General features: G+C 42.7%; 1 protein-coding gene and 1 non-coding gene across 3 annotated transcripts in view; one reads left to right on the plus strand and one right to left on the minus strand.

Annotated features, from left to right (window-relative positions):
• Positions 1 to 683: 683 nt before the first annotated feature.
• On the minus strand, positions 684 to 766 carry TRNAL-CAG (transfer RNA leucine (anticodon CAG)). The gene has a single exon. It is a non-coding gene; the product is annotated as a tRNA-Leu (tRNA).
• A 491-nt stretch (positions 767 to 1,257) lies between these two features.
• The window catches only part of NGLY1 (N-glycanase 1), a 30,910-nt gene continuing 15,011 nt past the window's right edge, over positions 1,258 to 17,156 (plus strand). For both annotated transcript variants that reach the window (XM_068096351.2, XM_068096356.2), the window contains exons 1-7: positions 1,258 to 1,401; positions 4,791 to 4,905; positions 9,716 to 9,895; positions 10,735 to 10,897; positions 12,870 to 13,095; positions 14,320 to 14,441; positions 15,464 to 15,606. In XM_068096351.2, the coding sequence (XP_067952452.2) occupies positions 1,298 to 1,401; positions 4,791 to 4,905; positions 9,716 to 9,895; positions 10,735 to 10,897; positions 12,870 to 13,095; positions 14,320 to 14,441; positions 15,464 to 15,606 (1,053 nt within the window). In that variant the 5' untranslated portion in view covers positions 1,258 to 1,297. The remainder of the gene's footprint in view (positions 1,402 to 4,790; positions 4,906 to 9,715; positions 9,896 to 10,734; positions 10,898 to 12,869; positions 13,096 to 14,319; positions 14,442 to 15,463; positions 15,607 to 17,156) is intronic.

A 17,156-nucleotide genomic window follows, 5' to 3' on the forward strand; every position in this document is an offset into this window, starting at 1 on the left:
CACACACACACACACACACACACACACACACACACACACACATCTCGTTTTTTCATTTCTGTTCCTCACAATTATATCCCTCTCTTTCATTCACAGACATACACACACACACACACACACACACACACACACACACACACACACACACACACACACACACACACACACACACACACACACGCATACATATAACACGAGCACTCGCAGCCCTGACCTCAACCCCATCGAACTCGCACTCTGCATAACACTCGCAGTCTCGTGCGAGTGTTATGCAGAGGACGGCGGGCTAACCAGATCAGCATTCTGTGGAGAGCAAACCTCTGCCAGACTGAATACTGAACAGTTTACGTTTTGTATCCCAAGGATAGGCCGGATGTGGATTCGGACCTGAACCAAAATCGAATTGGCTTGTTCTTGTCACAAAACCAACTTATCCACCAAGTTTATTCATATTCCATCCACGATCCACAACATTTTAAAGATATCGTGCTGCATATCGTTTTTGGCTCCATCTCTCAATGGTGAAGAATCACTTAAAATATTATCGTATCCGGAACAGCACTCAACCAGGTAAAGCATTTTTGGGTTGACAGGGCCAGGTATTCGAGCCACCAAGCTCCCTCCCAGATTCAGAGAGGGCGGTAAAACCATTACAACACCGGGTGTGGTCTACAAAAAAAACATGTCAGGAGTGGGATTCGAACCCACGCCTCCAGGGGAGACTGCGACCTGAACGCAGCGCCTTAGACCGCTCGGCCATCCTGACTACTTAGAAAGATCTCTCGACCGCGATCTCCAAGTGGCTGAAACATTCAATTCAAATCTTTTCAGCCAGTTGCTTGGTAATTGAACACACCCCGGCATTGGTGTTCTGATCGTTGCTGGGTGTTGTTTTCACCGCGCCAAAATGGCGGCAGCCGTCGCTACCCGGAAGTTAGTCAAAGAAAGGTATGTCCACCCATATACCTTTAGAAAGGCACCTTGGGAGGTTCGACGTCCATAGCATATGCCGTATGCGAATGCACTCAATTAACTCAATGATGATGAACTCAATGATATAATAGTAATGATATAATAATATTATGGTAATAATCGTAATAGTAATGATATAATAGTAAAAATAGTCCCAGGCGCTACACAGGCCACTCAGAACTAAACATTTGTACTGTATGGTGATTCGTAGTACATCTAGATTCTCGTAGATCTGATAAGACCACGCCTAAGTTCTTCTTCTTCTTCATTATCTATCTCCTTCCTCGAACGTCATCACTTCGGACACTTCCTGTTTCCAGAAGTCATGGAGGAGCGGACACCCGCAGTACAGGAGCTTTGCCTGAATGATTCAAGCACTTTCCTTGATGTCGCTGCCATTCTCTTGTCGTACGCAGATAACGTTCTCAAGTATGCGCTTTTATTATTGTTATCACGATGATCATTTCTTATTTTGTGAGATATTTAATTTAAAAACAAACCGTCGTTTTACTTTCGTGCACTGACGTTGAACTCTGTGGGAATGTTTCGTTCGTTCTGCAACGAGAGTTCCCGAGAAAAATAAACTGAATAAATAAACTGAATAAATAAACTAAATCACCGATGTGATATTTTCTAAGTCCAAAAAGGGCAAAACTCCGTGAAAATTTGACAAAACGCCGCGAAATTCAAACTTTTGTGTAACTCATAATAAATCCATGTACCAAATTTCAGTTCAATATGTTAAAGGATAAGGCGGAAAAGCCTGGAAAACCACAGGTGGGATGGACAGATGGACAACAAACCGATTGGGGACTAATAAACGGATATTCGTCCCATCACACTCATGTCACACTAAAACTCAAATGGGTTTCTATAGCTATCTGGCACCAAACAAATTTTGGGCCCCCCTTAGGGGGCCATTATAAAAGACAGATCAACACAGAAGTTGTCTGATGCAGCACACAGCTATAGACAGAATGGTTTTTAAACATCGCCTTTGAACAATGACGACGCCGTTCACTGTGTAGTGATGCCCCGTGTCAGTAAATGACTGTAGTGAGGAAATAAAATGACAACACGACAACATGATCATGTGGCACATACACTACATGGCCAAACGTATGTGGACACCCGAACATCACACCGGTATGTGCTTGTCGAACATCTCATTCCAAAATGATGGGCATTAATATGGAGTTGGTCCCCCCCTTTGCTGCTATAACAGCCTCCACTCTTCTGGCAAGGTATGCAACTAAATGTTGGAACATTGCTGTGGGGATTTGCTTCCGTTCAGCCACAAGAGCATTGGTGAGGTTGGGCACTGATGTTGGACGATTAGGCCTGGCTCACAGTCGGCGTTCCAATTCATCCCAAAGGTGTTCGATTGGGTTGAGATCAGGGCTCTGTGCAGGCCAGTCAAGTTCTTCCACACCAATCTCGACAAACCATTTCTGTATGGACCTCGCTTTGTGCACGGGGTCATTGTGCACGGGGTCATTTGTGCACGGGGTCAACCTAGGACAGACGATGTTTACACGCTACGCGCTTCAGCACTCGGCGGTCCCGTTCTGTGAGCTTGTGTGGCCTACCACTTCGCGGCTGAGCTGTTGTTGCTCCTAGACGTTTCCACTTCACAATAGCAGCACTTGCAGTTGACCGAGGCAGCTCTAGCAGGGCAGAAATTTGACGAACAGACTTGTTGGAAAGGTGGAATCCTATGACGGTGCCACGTTGAAAGTCACTGAGCTCTTCAGTACGGCACATTCTACTGCCAATGTTTGTTTATGGAGATTGCATGGCTGTGTGCTTGATTTCATATATACCTGTCAGCCAGGGTGTGGCTGAAACAGCAGAATCCACTAATTAGAAGGGGTGTGGAGGTTATGTTTTCACCCCTGTCTGTTTGTCTGTTTCTTTGTTTGTTTGTGAACAGGATATCTCCAAAAGTTTTGGACCAATATGGACGAAAGTTGGTGGACAGGTTGGGTGCATGACAAGGAAGACTTGAATCAGTTTTGATGAAGATTCGAATCTGGATCTGCATCAGAGAATCTTTATTGATTCTTCACCTTTGAGTGATCGGGCTAAAATCAATACCTAGCATGAAATCTCAAAAGGTTGTGGATGGATTCGGATGAAACTTGGTGGACAGGTTGGTTGTGTGACAAGGACGAATTGATTAGATTTTGGTGAAGATCCGAATTCCGGAACCAGATATGAGAATTTTTTTATTTTCCTCAGTGATTCTTCACAATTGAGAGATGGTGCCAAAAACAATACAATAGCACGATATCTCAAAAGGTTATGGATGGATTATGACAAAACTAGATGGATGAGTTGGTTAGGCAATAAGAACGAGGCGATTCGATTTTGTGTTATGTCTGAATGCATGTCTGGTCTATGATTGGGATACAAAATGTAAACTGTACAGCCTGGTGGAGGTGTACGCTCTACCGTGTCGTTCTAGTTTAATGAAGTGCTTTGGTCGTTATGGACCTGTGGGTCCAGTGCCGAGGCACCATTGAAAACCCAGTGTTGAGCAGTAGAAAAGTGAATAGTGTAAGGGACCTCACCGGGGTGTTGTATTCTATGGGTGGAAAATGAGGGGTGGATGAAGAATATTATAGGGTGGGGTAAATTGGGGAAGCAAATAGTTTGTATGTTAGAGAGCAAAATAATTTGGTCATTAATTCCCTGGGTGTACAGTTCCTGTCTTAAATTGCTTGCGGTTTTGGGTGAGGTCCGGTTTTGAGTGAGGGTCGTACACATGACAATACTTTTCATTTTCTAGCTTAGCTATACCAGTGAAGTGAAGGTGGGCTCAAACTGTCGCGAAGTGACTCAACCGAAGTCTAGAGTCCATTGTCTGGATTCATACACTGATGTGGTCGCACCAGAGTCGGAGACATCCAGGTAGGGGGATCACTCCTCAGTGGAACGCGGTAACATGGAGTATGATATACTGTACTGTGTCACATGTCCAGTTCTGGGCTGTCGCGTACACTTTCGCGGTCATTCCACGGCCGCTCCTAGGTTGACATAGAAGGGACCAAGGTTGACATGGAGATAGACATTGGAGCATCGTGTTCTGTCTGTCATCAGTCAGAAGGTGTAGGATTATCTGAAACAAAGACCACCATCGCTCCATTCTCTACGTGCTATTAAGACGTTTACTGGTGAAACAGTCCCCTTGGTTGGACAGGTTGTGACATTGAAGTCAGCAACAATCATTGCGAGTAGTGGTTACTCACAGTGGCCCCAGTATATTGGGCAGGAATTGTCTGATCAGGCAGAAGTGGTGGACCAGTATCCCATTCCAAAGATGGAGGATCGTCTAGCAGAGAGGAGTGGTGGAAAGCAGTGGTCCAGGTTGGACCTCACGTCGTCTTACATGCAGCTGGAGTTGGCCGAGCATTTGAAGGATTACACAACGATCAATACACGTTGTGGTCTGTACCGCTACAACCATCTACCATTTGGTATATCGTCGGCCCCAGCTGTTTTTCAGAACTCTCTCTAAAATGTGTTGAAATCTGTTCCATTCATGGTCGTTCAACTGGATGATATACTTGTGTCTGATTTTCTGTCCTCCGGACATAACACGAGTCTTTAACTTTCTCGCTTCTTTTGTTCTCAGAGCTTGGGTTACATTGAAATTTTATGGAACACTGCTTGTAATCAAAAGTGCTTTTTGATACCAGCTAGAGAATGCTGAAATTGGCATGCATGAATTCACTGGAATGCCTTTTGTTAGCACATAAATCTTGCAAGGTACTCTGATCTACAGGTGCTCAAAGCGTTACTTTTATTTGTTTCAGAAACCCACAGGAGCAGAAATATCGCCGTATTCGCCTGGATAACACGACTTTCAGCAACCGCTTGCTCCCCTTCCGTGGTGCTATGGAGTGTTTGTTTGAGATGGGCTTTGAAGAGGTATGGAGGGTTGTAGTAGATACCAACATCGGGTTATACATCTCTGCCATACTCTTCTTGGTCATATAGTAATGCAATAATTGCTCCTTTTGTGTTCTCTTGATGGTGCCAGAGATGAAGTGCCACTTGTATTGTAGAGGCTCTTATCCTTAACCAGAAAATGACATTAATCAGGTGTTGTTGTAACGTAGGTTTGTTTAAATATGAGACATCACCTTGCTTTTACTCGTGCTTCTTTAAAGAAACGTGTGAGCTATTTTCAGTGAATATTAGCGAAATAAATGAAAAAATAGCATATTTATTACTATCAGGGACCTACGGAACCACGCAATGTAACATGTGACTTTAAGTCCTTAACTCCTCCCCCACCCCCCAACCCCCTCTCCCCACCCCTCACTTCCCAACCCTCACCCTCCCCCCTCTCAACCCTAGGGTATCAATCCCCTCCCCACTCCAAGACTTCATACCCCCTCCCTACCACAACTCAAACTCCCCCCTCCCAAAGCCCCAACTCTGTCCTATCTTTGCTCGCCCAATCATAGTCGCCTGTCCAATTCACTATCCCTCTAGATATGTGGAAACGCTATGTGACCATGAGCAGGTTAATTGTGCCAATCAATAACCCAAACCCAATTTCTTCTTCCTGATGCATATTTACACATCATTAAAAGTAATGACCTTGGACAAATACCTTTTTAATAATGACTTGGGTTTAAGCCCTGCTTGAGAGAAAGCCACGTAGATATTTGGGCAGTGTATAACAAAACAGATAGCTGCTTCGATCGCTGAGGTATATCTTCCCAAAGCCCGTGGTGACTATTGACATCCTTTTAATTGTTGCTTTGGTTGTTTTACACTGAAGGGAAAACTTATAGGGAGGGCATGGCGATTGTGAATATGACAGCTCCGAAGCTTTCTTTGGTTTCGCATAGCAGTGAGCACCAATATGGCGGCCTTTTTTTTTTCATCAGGTGGAAATTGTGGGTGGAGTCAGGCAAGTTGTCCATCTAATGCGTGGAACAGAATGTTTCACACAGATGGACGGATGGACGGACGAACAAGTGTATTATTATACAGATGTACACATATATGACAGAAATCCAGGGCTGGGAGGTGTTGTTAGAATCCATTGCAGAGCTAAGTCATTCCTTGGCCACTCTTAGCTCCTAAAAGTGGATACGCCTTCATCCTCGGTGCCATGGAATGATGGAGTAAAAAAAATTCTATAGAAAGGCAAGGCTCGTATCAGAGCTGCAATATTGATGAATCGGGACGCAACAGAGCAAAAGGAACAGTAGAAAGAATGGGGAAACACCAACAGCAGGGTTGAAGGACAAAATACAGAAAGACTTGGACAAATAAGGGATGTGGAGAGGAATTAGAGGTAGAGTAGGATTCACGGGGTGGACAAGATGAATACAGAAGGAGACGCCCATGAAGGGAAAACTGGAAATTTGGACGGAGGTGGGCTTGGGGAGTGGAGGGGGGGAGTGTAAGGGGGTGTTAATGGGGGTAGAACATGTCATGGTTTTGGATGAGGGATGATCTGAGATGGTGGTGAACAGCTGTCTTGAAGACCTGTGGAAGTTGATTCCACAGGTGGGGAAAAAGAGGAACAAATGAGAATGAGATTTCTTCCCCATTCCCCCATACTCTCTCATATATCAACTCCCTCTGCTTCATCACTTTACCAACATCAACCCTGCCATTCGGCTCTTCTATATGGATGTCAAATGTGGGCTGGTGCTGCAGATCTCACCTTGCATTACTCAAGATGGTGGGAATAAAAGTCTCTTGGGCTAATTGGAGTTTCTCAACAGGAGACCGAGGTGTAAGGCCTACTCCTCTCATATTGCAGATAGGTTAGTGGACTAGAAGTTTTATATTATCATTTCTGACCTCACCTCCACCTGCCCTCTCATCTATTTTTTCCACACGTGCCTGACTAGGCCATACTCACTCAAATAGCAACCCAAAGTTGTTACCCTCCCCAAATCCAGCCAAATTGCTCACCTCTACGTTTTTCTCCCTCTCTTCTCTCGACTGTAGAATTACCTTCCCTAACGTCTGTCCAATTATGTTTTTCTCTCCACTCCTAATGGTGAGCCATCACCATTTCATGTTATCCCCATATATCTATTCCTGATCTTTTTGTATTCTCAATGACTCTCCTCTCCTGTCCACCCGCACAATTCCACATTTACCCCATTTGTCAGATTTCCTGTCTGCTTACATGCTCCTCGTCTATTCAGCCCACTCGGTTCCCTTGTGCTCTCTTCTTTGGCTCTATTTATGCTGCCAGGGTGATAATTTCTTCCCCATTTATCCATACTCTCTTGTATGTCAACTCCTGCTGCTTCATAACTTTATCAACATCACCCCTGTCATTCAGTTCTTTCATGAGATTTCTTCTCTGTTATAAACAAAATTAACCATGATTCTTCAGTATACAACCTTCTCCCCTCGCTACTGTGTACACCATGTACACTCCGGCCTGAACCTTCCCCTTTCCCATACCTTGTGAGTATGTAATAGATTTCCCTTTTTAATCCAATTTTCAAAAAAGTTTATATATTTCATTTACCATTCCTCATTTCTCTTGTAGCACCAAGCTGCAGTTTACATCATTACCGGGGTGTGGCTGTGCCATTATCGGAATATGGATTTTAGCCAGAGTGCCGGTAATAGCTCGCCTAGACTTTTTTTTGAATGACACCGTGGGACCTTAAAGTTAAACATTCACTGACTGGCACTGGCAGACGGGTCCTTCAGCGTTAAAGTCCATCTGATGGACGGCACACTCATTGATGCCTCATCCGGCATGCTAAACACCAGGATGACAGTTTATAGCTAGGTCGAGATTCAAACCCAAGGTAACAGCTCAAAGGTGAGTGCACGCTCCTTTAGGAGTTTAGGTTATCCAGACAGCCTACTTTACCATGTTTAGTGTTCTCTATGGTATTGTCGATGCTTTCTTGATGCATTGTCATTCAGTAAAAATGAAAATTTCCAAAATCCAAAAAGCTTGCACAAATCGTCATTTAATGCAACATGAATAGTGTTTTATTCACATAGAAAAGGTAAATGCGGAAACTTATCATTGTCCCCATTTTAGCTCACCTGGACTTTAGTCGGGGGATCTTATGCGATTGAGCAGTATCCGTAGGTCAGTGAGTGAGTGGGTCTCTAAACACTTCAGTCGTTGTCGCTTGAGCCAAACACACGGTTTTGATCAAACTTGGCCACAAGCTTCTTAACTGATTCCTAACCCAGGTGTATTGACCACATCAAAATCTGCGCTCAGGGTGTATGGGAGAGTTGGCGGGAGGCGGTGAGAGGGGTTCACTGCCCCCTAAACCCCCTGCCAAAATAGGTATTTGCTCTCTTCTCTGAAACTACACACACAATTTTGATGAAACTTGACCACAACCTTCAGCACCCGTGATGTACCAAAGATTGTTCATGGGATTAAATAAATGAGGTGTTTGCCACCCAAAATAGGTATTTACTTTCTTCTCCATTACATATTCCATGGGTCATCCACACCTACCAGTGCTTCCCTGGTTCTACCATTGGAGCCCAGGGGAATTGCCCCTATTTTTACCCTTGCCAGAGGAGAGGGTATTGCATTTGAATTTTTTTGTCTGTCTGTGTGTTTGTCTGCACAGAATAAATATGATTTTCTCTGCAACCGTTGTTCCGACTGACAGGAAATTTTCACCGTAGGTGTGCCTCCTCCTGTAGAATTTTTTACGGCGTAGCCCATAGGGCAAAGCCATATAGAACAGTGTTTGTCCATCTGTTTGTCTGTATGTATGTATGTATGTTTGTATGTACGTATGTCCCCTCAAACGTATACCAATTAGAGCTGAGGATCTGGTCACATGACAGGGTGATGTGATTACGTCTGATGTCATTACAGCGGTACGGCGGCTGACTCTCCATACACCGCCATTTTAATTAATATGCCGTTCATGCTGAACATATCATCGAACCTATCATTTATCACAATCGCCATGCTCTACCTTTACGTTTTTCATTCCGTGTGAAACACAAACAAATCGATTGTTAAAATGACCATCAAATATAAAAAGCATCGGTGTTACGTCTCTTCCAACAAAACGGTACGTACCCAACCCTTGTGGGGTATAATCTAGATTACAGTAGATCTTCCCTCAGTTCTGGAAGTAAAACTTACCTCACAGATGTCTGGATTCCTCCAAATTTCTTTGTTTAATGTTATTAATCGCATTAGCAACTGTTTAAAAAGCTAATCATATGTGTTTGTGGTGTATAATATTTTACAAGCCCGGCTATGCCGCTGTTAGACTTTTGGTCTTGTTTAATGATAATTGTGACATCATAGGTCAGGTGGTATGGGCGCCATCTTATAAAAACCGAAAAACGTTGCCCCACTATATCCCTGAAAGTGCTGCAGAGAAAGCATTGAGGCATCGCTCATTGTAAAGAACTCTCCATGGGGAATAACATACGTTAATGATGATGTCATAGGTGCCTCCATTATGACGTCATAATTCGACAAGTACAAAACTTCAACCAATCAAGATGAAATTTATTGAGCATCATCTTGGGATAAATTGGTAGAGAGAAAAAAGGATGATGTCATCGATCACGTGGTTCGGCCACTATATTTGTTTTAACACAAAAGCCTTAAAAACCACGAAAACACGTCCTGGCGAGGGTCTGCAATCTCTGATTGCTCTTTCTTGTTACATTAGCATTACATTATAAAGCTTGATGTTTTGCTTATATTGTTTTCCTCTGACACATGGTGGCTTTTTCTTTTCAGAAAAATTCTGATCTGATTCTCCCAGTTAACATCTCTTTGGATACACTGCGCCTTGTCCGAGATCAAATTAAAGCTGAACAGACTCGCCGTATGCCAAGCAGACCTTCCGTGTCTGATTCCACTCAGGTTGCGACAACTTTCAAAGACCCTTCACAGATGCCAGTTACACCCCAACTTTTGGTAAGACATCATTTCCCATGACCTTCATAGTTGGCATTTAGACCTCTTATTAATTTGCTGATTTGAACATTTAACATGACCAATAATCTCTTATTAACACATCACAGTCTGGAATTTTATGCCATTCAAAGACAGTGAAGAACAGCAGTCACCACCATCTTTTCAAGACAGCTTTTCACTATCACCTCAGATCATCCATCCCTCGTGAAAAACCATGATCTTTTCTACCCCCATTAACTCTCCCCATGTCCACCTCTTTCCAACTTTCCTGTTTTTCCTTCCTGAGACTTTGCTTATGTATCCATCTTGTCCACCCCTTCTGTTCTCACCAAGCCCCCATTATTCCTCCCTTCCCTAATCTTCAAAGTCTCTCTTTATTTTGTGTCTCAACCCTTATGTTGTGTGTTTTCCCACTCCCCTGCTGTTCGTTTTTGTTCTGTTGTGTCCTAATTCAATCTGCTTCATTAGCCTCGATTCTGTATAAAATAAATAGAAAAAGAAAGTTTATATAAAATATTCTATATAAAGAAAGAAATGCTGATGAAGGGGAGTGGATTATGGGATGAGCATGGGCAACCTTTGTGGGTTCAGGGTGGGCTTTGGGGTGGGGTGATGTAAGGGCTGTGGAGCGATGCTAGATGTGGGGCAGTAGAGTACTAAAAGGCCACCAACTCGTCTGCACTGAAAAAGGAGCAGACTCTATGCTTCAGCTTCCTGTCAATAGATACAAATGACATTTTGGGCCTTGGATTAGACTATTTTGGGGATTGACATGACAAGCTGCAGCACCAGCCTTTATTTAAATGTTGCTGTTTTGTTTTTCCTAAAATGGACTACAGATGTCAGAGGCAACCTTCGTCCAAACATTGAAATCCAACTTCAAACATGTTTTAATCTATGAAGACGCAGCTCTCCAGGAGAAGGGTCGAGCCTGCATCCCACTTGATGACTTGCGTAGGCAAGCTGAAGAATCCCTACAAAGTGCCAACGTAGCAACACCAGGTTTGGCACTCTCCGCTGCTTACCATGCTAATTGTGTTCTCTAATTTAAAACCAAAAGAAAAGGGAAATTGTACAGGTGCTATACACGACAAAGTATGAAGCTGTTTTAAAAGTAATAAAAATAAAGTGTTCAAGGTAGAATTTGAGTTAAGGTTTTAGTTTATGGGAATTACGTGTAATATGCAATGGCAATACCTATAATATGTTGATGGAATTTATATTGAATCGACATATAATATATGAACAAAAGTATCCATCCCCCGTGACAGGAAAAGTTTCAGGTAGTCTATCAATTTAAATTATTTCTTGAACGTTAAAAAGGTTAGTTGTGTTGCACTCTTGGTTTCACTTAGAGCTAAAGATCTGAGATACCTATACCACCCACCGCGAAATGGTGGTGCAACATAGGCCACCGTTGGATTTGTTGGATTGCGGAGGTTGGATTTGTTTAAAAAGAGGGTAAATATATAGCAATTGAATTGTGTGTTACTCCATGAAGATGTGTATTAAATCTAGCGTAATCCGGATGTTCATGTTGATTTAAAAGATTACTCAAAGTTACAATAAAGTGACTGACTATATTCCATCAAGAAAGGTGAAAAGAAAATGTAAAATAACCAGTCAGCAGCTTTTCAAACATAGCGTGGGAAGCGGCCGCCGTAAACGGGAGACAAATGACCCTTAAAGCATTTGTGAGTGTGTGGAGAAAGGCCTAAGACAGAGGTTTCCACCTCCATGAAACCAACGTGAATTGGAGGACTTCCTGTGTGGAAGAATGGTGCCATATTCCTGCTGACCAGTTCCAGACCGTTGTTGACTCCATGCCACATCGTATCCTTGACATCCTCGATGCACTTGGTGGCCTAACACCATACTAAGTGAACTTTACCTCCGCCACAAAAGGTGAATTTAGGTTATGTTTTCACCCTTGTCTGTTTGTGAACAAGATATCTCAAAAAGTTGCGGACGGATTCGGACGAAATTTGGCGGAGAGGATGTGTGTGTGACAAGGAAGAATTGGTTCAATTTTGATGAAGATATGAATATGGATTCGGATATGAGATTTATTTAATTTGTAAGTGATTCTTCACCATTGAGTGATAGGGCTAAAACCGATACATAACACGATATCTCAAAAGGTTATGGACATATTTGGACGAAATTTGGTGGACCTGTTGGGTGTGTGACAAGGACGAATTAATTAAATTTTGGTGAAGATCTGAATATGGATTCGGATAGGATCATTATTTATTTTTTAAGTGATTCTTCACCATTGAGAGATTTGGCCAACAACGATATATAGCAGGATATCTCAAAAAGTTGTGGACGGATTTAGACGAAACTTGGTGGGCGATTTGGTTAAGTGAAAAGAAAAAGCCGATTAGATTTTGGTTCAGGTGCGAATCAAGATCCGGCCTATCAGTGGGATACAAAACATAAACTGTTCAGCCTGGCGGAGGTTTGCATTCTACCAGATGCCGTTCTAGTATTTTGGTGTTTCCATTTTTTTTGTTCCCTACCTGGATATTCTTTTTAATGGCCCCAATTGTGCCCACATTGTGTGGTCAGTTGGGGTGAACGATTCTGGCCAAAATTGTTCACCGCAACATGCCATTCAACTGTGCCAGAAATTTGGAATATAGCCCGTGGGTGCTAGCGATAACTCTCTTACTCTTCACGAAAGACATAGTGGCATTTTTTAACATCTACCAAGGCCCCCAATGCTAACAGATGGGTCCTCCGGCTTAATGATCTTCCGATGGACGGCACACATATTGATGTAATGCCCGACATGTAAAACACCATGGAGACATTTTGTAGCTGGGTCAAGATTTGAACCCAGGTTATACAGCTCAAAGACCAGTGCACATACCTTTAAGCCATAACTTATATGTACAGATGTGTATTGCTTTTAACAGAATATAATCCACTTCCATTGCTAATGTAATCATAAAGATATGTGGTCTTCCAGATGGTGGAGAGAGGGCATCGGAGCTTGCCGACTTACGATTGCTCGGCCTGCAGCGTTGGTACAAGGGTTGGTTCCATTGGGTTGACACTCTGCCCTGTGAGCGATGTTCTGGCCGTACAACAAATGCTGGCTTTCTTCCACCCAGCTCTGAAGACCGTATGTGGTTGGCAGGGCGTGTTGAGAACCATCACTGCCATGCCTGCAACCACAGTACCCGGTTTCCTCGGTGAGGAACTCCACTCGTAAACAACAAGAACCAACGGTTTATTGAATGGTGACAGGTGTTCAAGAAGTTAAAGTGTTTTGATATAAGACAGGTATTGCAGAGTGGATTAATGGATGCAATCAACAGCATGTTGATCAAAATATGCTAACCACCATCGGATTAAAAGAGGGAGACAGGATAGGGGTGAGGGCTGACATAGGGTATGAGTGAATCAGAGTGGGGTCAGGGATCATGGAGCATGTGAGATGAGAACAACTCATTTTGACACAGGGTTGGAATTCAGGGGATGAAAAGTCAAAGGGACTGGGATCAGGATAAAAGGGGGAAATAATAGGGAAACAAATTAGAAATGAAAGAAGGTTTATTCGGTAAATAACTAAAATAACTTTTTTAAGTAATAACAATAGATGTATATCAAAAAAGACATTTTAAAAATACATAAAAATGGGGAGAAAAGGGGAAGAGGAGAGATGAGGAAGAGGGAGGGGGAAGGGAAGGGCGAGAGGCGGTGGGCGAAGGGGAATGAACGAGTAAAGACAAGAGAAAAAGAAGAGTTAAGATAGAAAGGAGAAACAGAAAAAGATAACGTTGTAAGAGACAGTTAGTTGGTTTGAGACTCTAAGTGAATGAAAAATGCTTGTTGATCCCATGGGGAGCCAACGTGCCAATCCTGAAGATAAGGCTTTGCTCTTTGTGTTTACAACTGTCCATGGTGCTGAAAGTAATAAAGTTACTGGAGACAACCAAGTGGCTGAAATAATGTCCGGGAACATAGAATAATTGAAAAACCAGCTTGGAGAGGTCTGGGCTTTGGGTTTGTACATTGAACAAGCGTTCACAGAAGTGATCGCCTAGTCTTCACCCAGTTTCACAGAGGTCGATATTGTAGAGTGCAGGTGGTTCTGTAGGTAACATTCTGTAGGTGGAGGTGCAAAAGTGGTCCGTGACTTTATCAATGCTTTTGGTTCCTGAAAGTGAAGTAGTTATCTTGGTGAATAGGCAGGTGTTACAGAGACTCTGTGAACACGTTCCTGGTTGGAGGTCAGAGGGTTCAATGTTCCTTTAACCAGGGATTTTCACAAATTTGTCCCACTTGAAAGAAATGAGATGCAGTTGTGTGAAAGCCGAGGTGGTTTCCAGATAATTCTGCAAAAACTTTCCTCTGGGAATTATGTTCTTGGCATTGCAGAATGAATTATCTGGGTTTTGTTGGCTTTTTTGCAGGTACAATCACCCTGGGCGGCTTTTAGAGACACAACGTGGCCGTTGTGGTGAATGGGCAAACTGCTTCACCTTTCTGTGTCGAGTTGCAGGCTTCGAGGCCCGTTACATCCTTGATGTCACTGGTAATGGTTTGAATGAATGAATGAATGATCGTTTTAAGGCCATTTTCCCCGCTAGAGCGGGGGTTAGCCTTGCGGGTCCCATGACAATCATGGTTCCCTGTTTGAGGCAATGTTTTTATGACCGGATGCCCTTCCTGACGCCAACCCTTAGTCGCCTCTTACGATGCGCAGGGATACGGTGCACCTATTCTAAACCGGGGTACACACACAACCGGGATCATTCATCCCAGCAAGATGGTACTCAATTTGCCGACCTCGGAAGGATGACAGGCTGAGTCAACACCCCTGGCGTTAATTCAGCGATCGACCGGGATTCGAACCCAGGATCCTAGGATCCCAAGCCGGCACCCTAACCGCTAAGCCAACACCAGGCTTCACTGGTAATGGTTTATGGTGATATAAAAGCTAAAATGTTTAATTGCAGCTGTTTTATCTATCTATCTATCTTCTATATATATAAAAGAAAGTTTTTGTTTGTTTGTTTGTCTGCACGCGCTAATCTCCTGAATGGTGAAAGATAGGAGGAAACCTCTAAAACAAAAGGTTATAGGCTAGGTGGCGAGGCCGGTGGAGGCCCACCTCGGCTGGGCTGGGCCCATTTCGCAATTAAAAGCTGAGCTGAATTATAGTAGTCTATCTTCTACAGCCACGAGTAAAAGCTGAATGATCGTAGTAAATTCATTCAAAAAGAACTAAACATGTCGGGACGGGCCCCGGGAAGGTTATAGGCTAGGTGGCGAGGCCGGTCGAAGCCGCTTCGGCCGGGCTGGGTCCATTTCACAATTAAAAGCTGAGCTGAATTATAGTAGTCAATCTTCTACGGCTGCGAGTAAAAGCTGAATTATGGTAGTAAATTCATTCAAAAAGAACCCGGGCAATGCCGTGTGCTTTTGGCTAGTTTGCTATAAATGAACACTTTGCATCTTTGAAATGCCAGGGGAAACCAAAAGTCAGCCAGAGATGAAATTTGAATCATAATTGCATGTTATGGTTGAAAAGACTGCACTATCTTTTGTGGACAGATCACGTGTGGACTGAGGCGTACTCACAAGCCCAAAAACGTTGGCTGCATTGTGACCCTGGTGAGGGATGTGACAAGCCTTTGCTATACGAGGTTGGCTGGGGTAAAAAGCTGAGTTATGTAATCGCCTTTTCCAAGGAAGAGGTGAGTTCCAAAGACATGCACAATTCTTGAATTGGCTTGATTGCTACCGGGTAATTCCAATGTCAACTAGAGCGAAGTCAATAGCATGCCATTTCAAATCCTGACACTTCCCTACACAAAGTTTCATTTAAAATGTTTAAAAATGTGCCCGTAATTGTTTTTTGCTATTTGACCTTTTCACCCTGCCCCAAAGGGCGGAGCCAAAAATTATACTTGTCTTGCACCTTCTTGCCATGTGGTGATTATAGCTACCAAGTTTGGTGAATGTCTGCCCAACTGTTTCGGAGGAGATAGGATGATGGACAGATGGACAGACACACAGAGAGAAGGAGCCGATTACAATATCCCCCTATTTTTTTTTCAAAATGCGTGGAGATAATAATCATCTAATTTGGCTGAGCAGGAAGCTGAAGCAACCCTGTCAACAACCTTTTCCTTTTACCATCCTCATCCCCAACTCCATTATCCTCCATTCTCCCTTACTCCCAACTTCTGTTGATTTCCTCAAAAGATTTTCAATTCACTTCAAACCCATTTAAATGCCTCTTAAATTTAAATGGTATGCATAATAAATGTAAATGGTATGACCTTTATGTATATGTACAGCATGATATACATACTCACTGAAACATTTAGCATATTTCAATTTTAAAGATCTTTTTTTTTCATACTTTAGATCTTTTTCCAAAACTTTTTAAAGTGACAAGCTCTGTCTGACTACAATGGTTTGCATGAAGGAGAGCCTTAGGAGATGATCACCTGCAAGTGCTCATCATGCAGGAATGGGTCAGCAGGGAAGCTGTTTTTGCACTGATATTGATTATTGTTAGTCTATGGTCAGCAGATTAGAGACAATATCCAGACAGCTGATATAAGTGGGTGGCCAAAAGTAATGATTACAATTTAAATTCCCCAAGAGTCTGGCTACGATATATCAACCTTGACAATCAGAAATCGCTGAAGAATTCCTGATGTATGTACCTTATGCTACATTTCCAATGAATGGACAATCATCATCAGGCTTGGCTCCATTGGTGCCTTGACTATCTGAGGTGGATATAATCAAGATGGGACATGTATTGCAGTGTGATGAATCAGTTTCTTCCCTGTTTTTTTTCTATGAATAGTTACAAAAAATAACAGTTAATGTTTAAAGCTTCATCAGTATTGCCATTTTGCAAAACGCTTGACTTTGAGAGAACTATACCAGCGCCGCAAAGGCATCTCCAAAGCATGTGCAACCGTTCACAGATTCCCTATTGTAATAGGTGTGTTTGTGGTCCTTTGTATATACAATGTTGATATGGCTTGAAAAAAAAAAGTGATACTTTCCTGAATTATAGAAACCACATTTCATTAAAAAGGAAATTTTTAATATGTTGTCCCTTATGAACAGGGCATGCCCTGCTTATAAGGGACAATATACTTATGATGTGTACAAAAGATTTATAATGTATGCAAAGGATTTATAATGTACACAAAATATTTATAATGTATACAAAAGATTTATAATGTGCACAAAAGATTTATAATGTACGCAAAGGATTTAT

This window comes from Myxine glutinosa, chromosome 1, assembly GCF_964187855.1.
Source record: "Myxine glutinosa chromosome 1, kmMyxGlut1.1, whole genome shotgun sequence".
NCBI lineage: Eukaryota > Metazoa > Chordata > Myxini > Myxiniformes > Myxinidae > Myxine > Myxine glutinosa.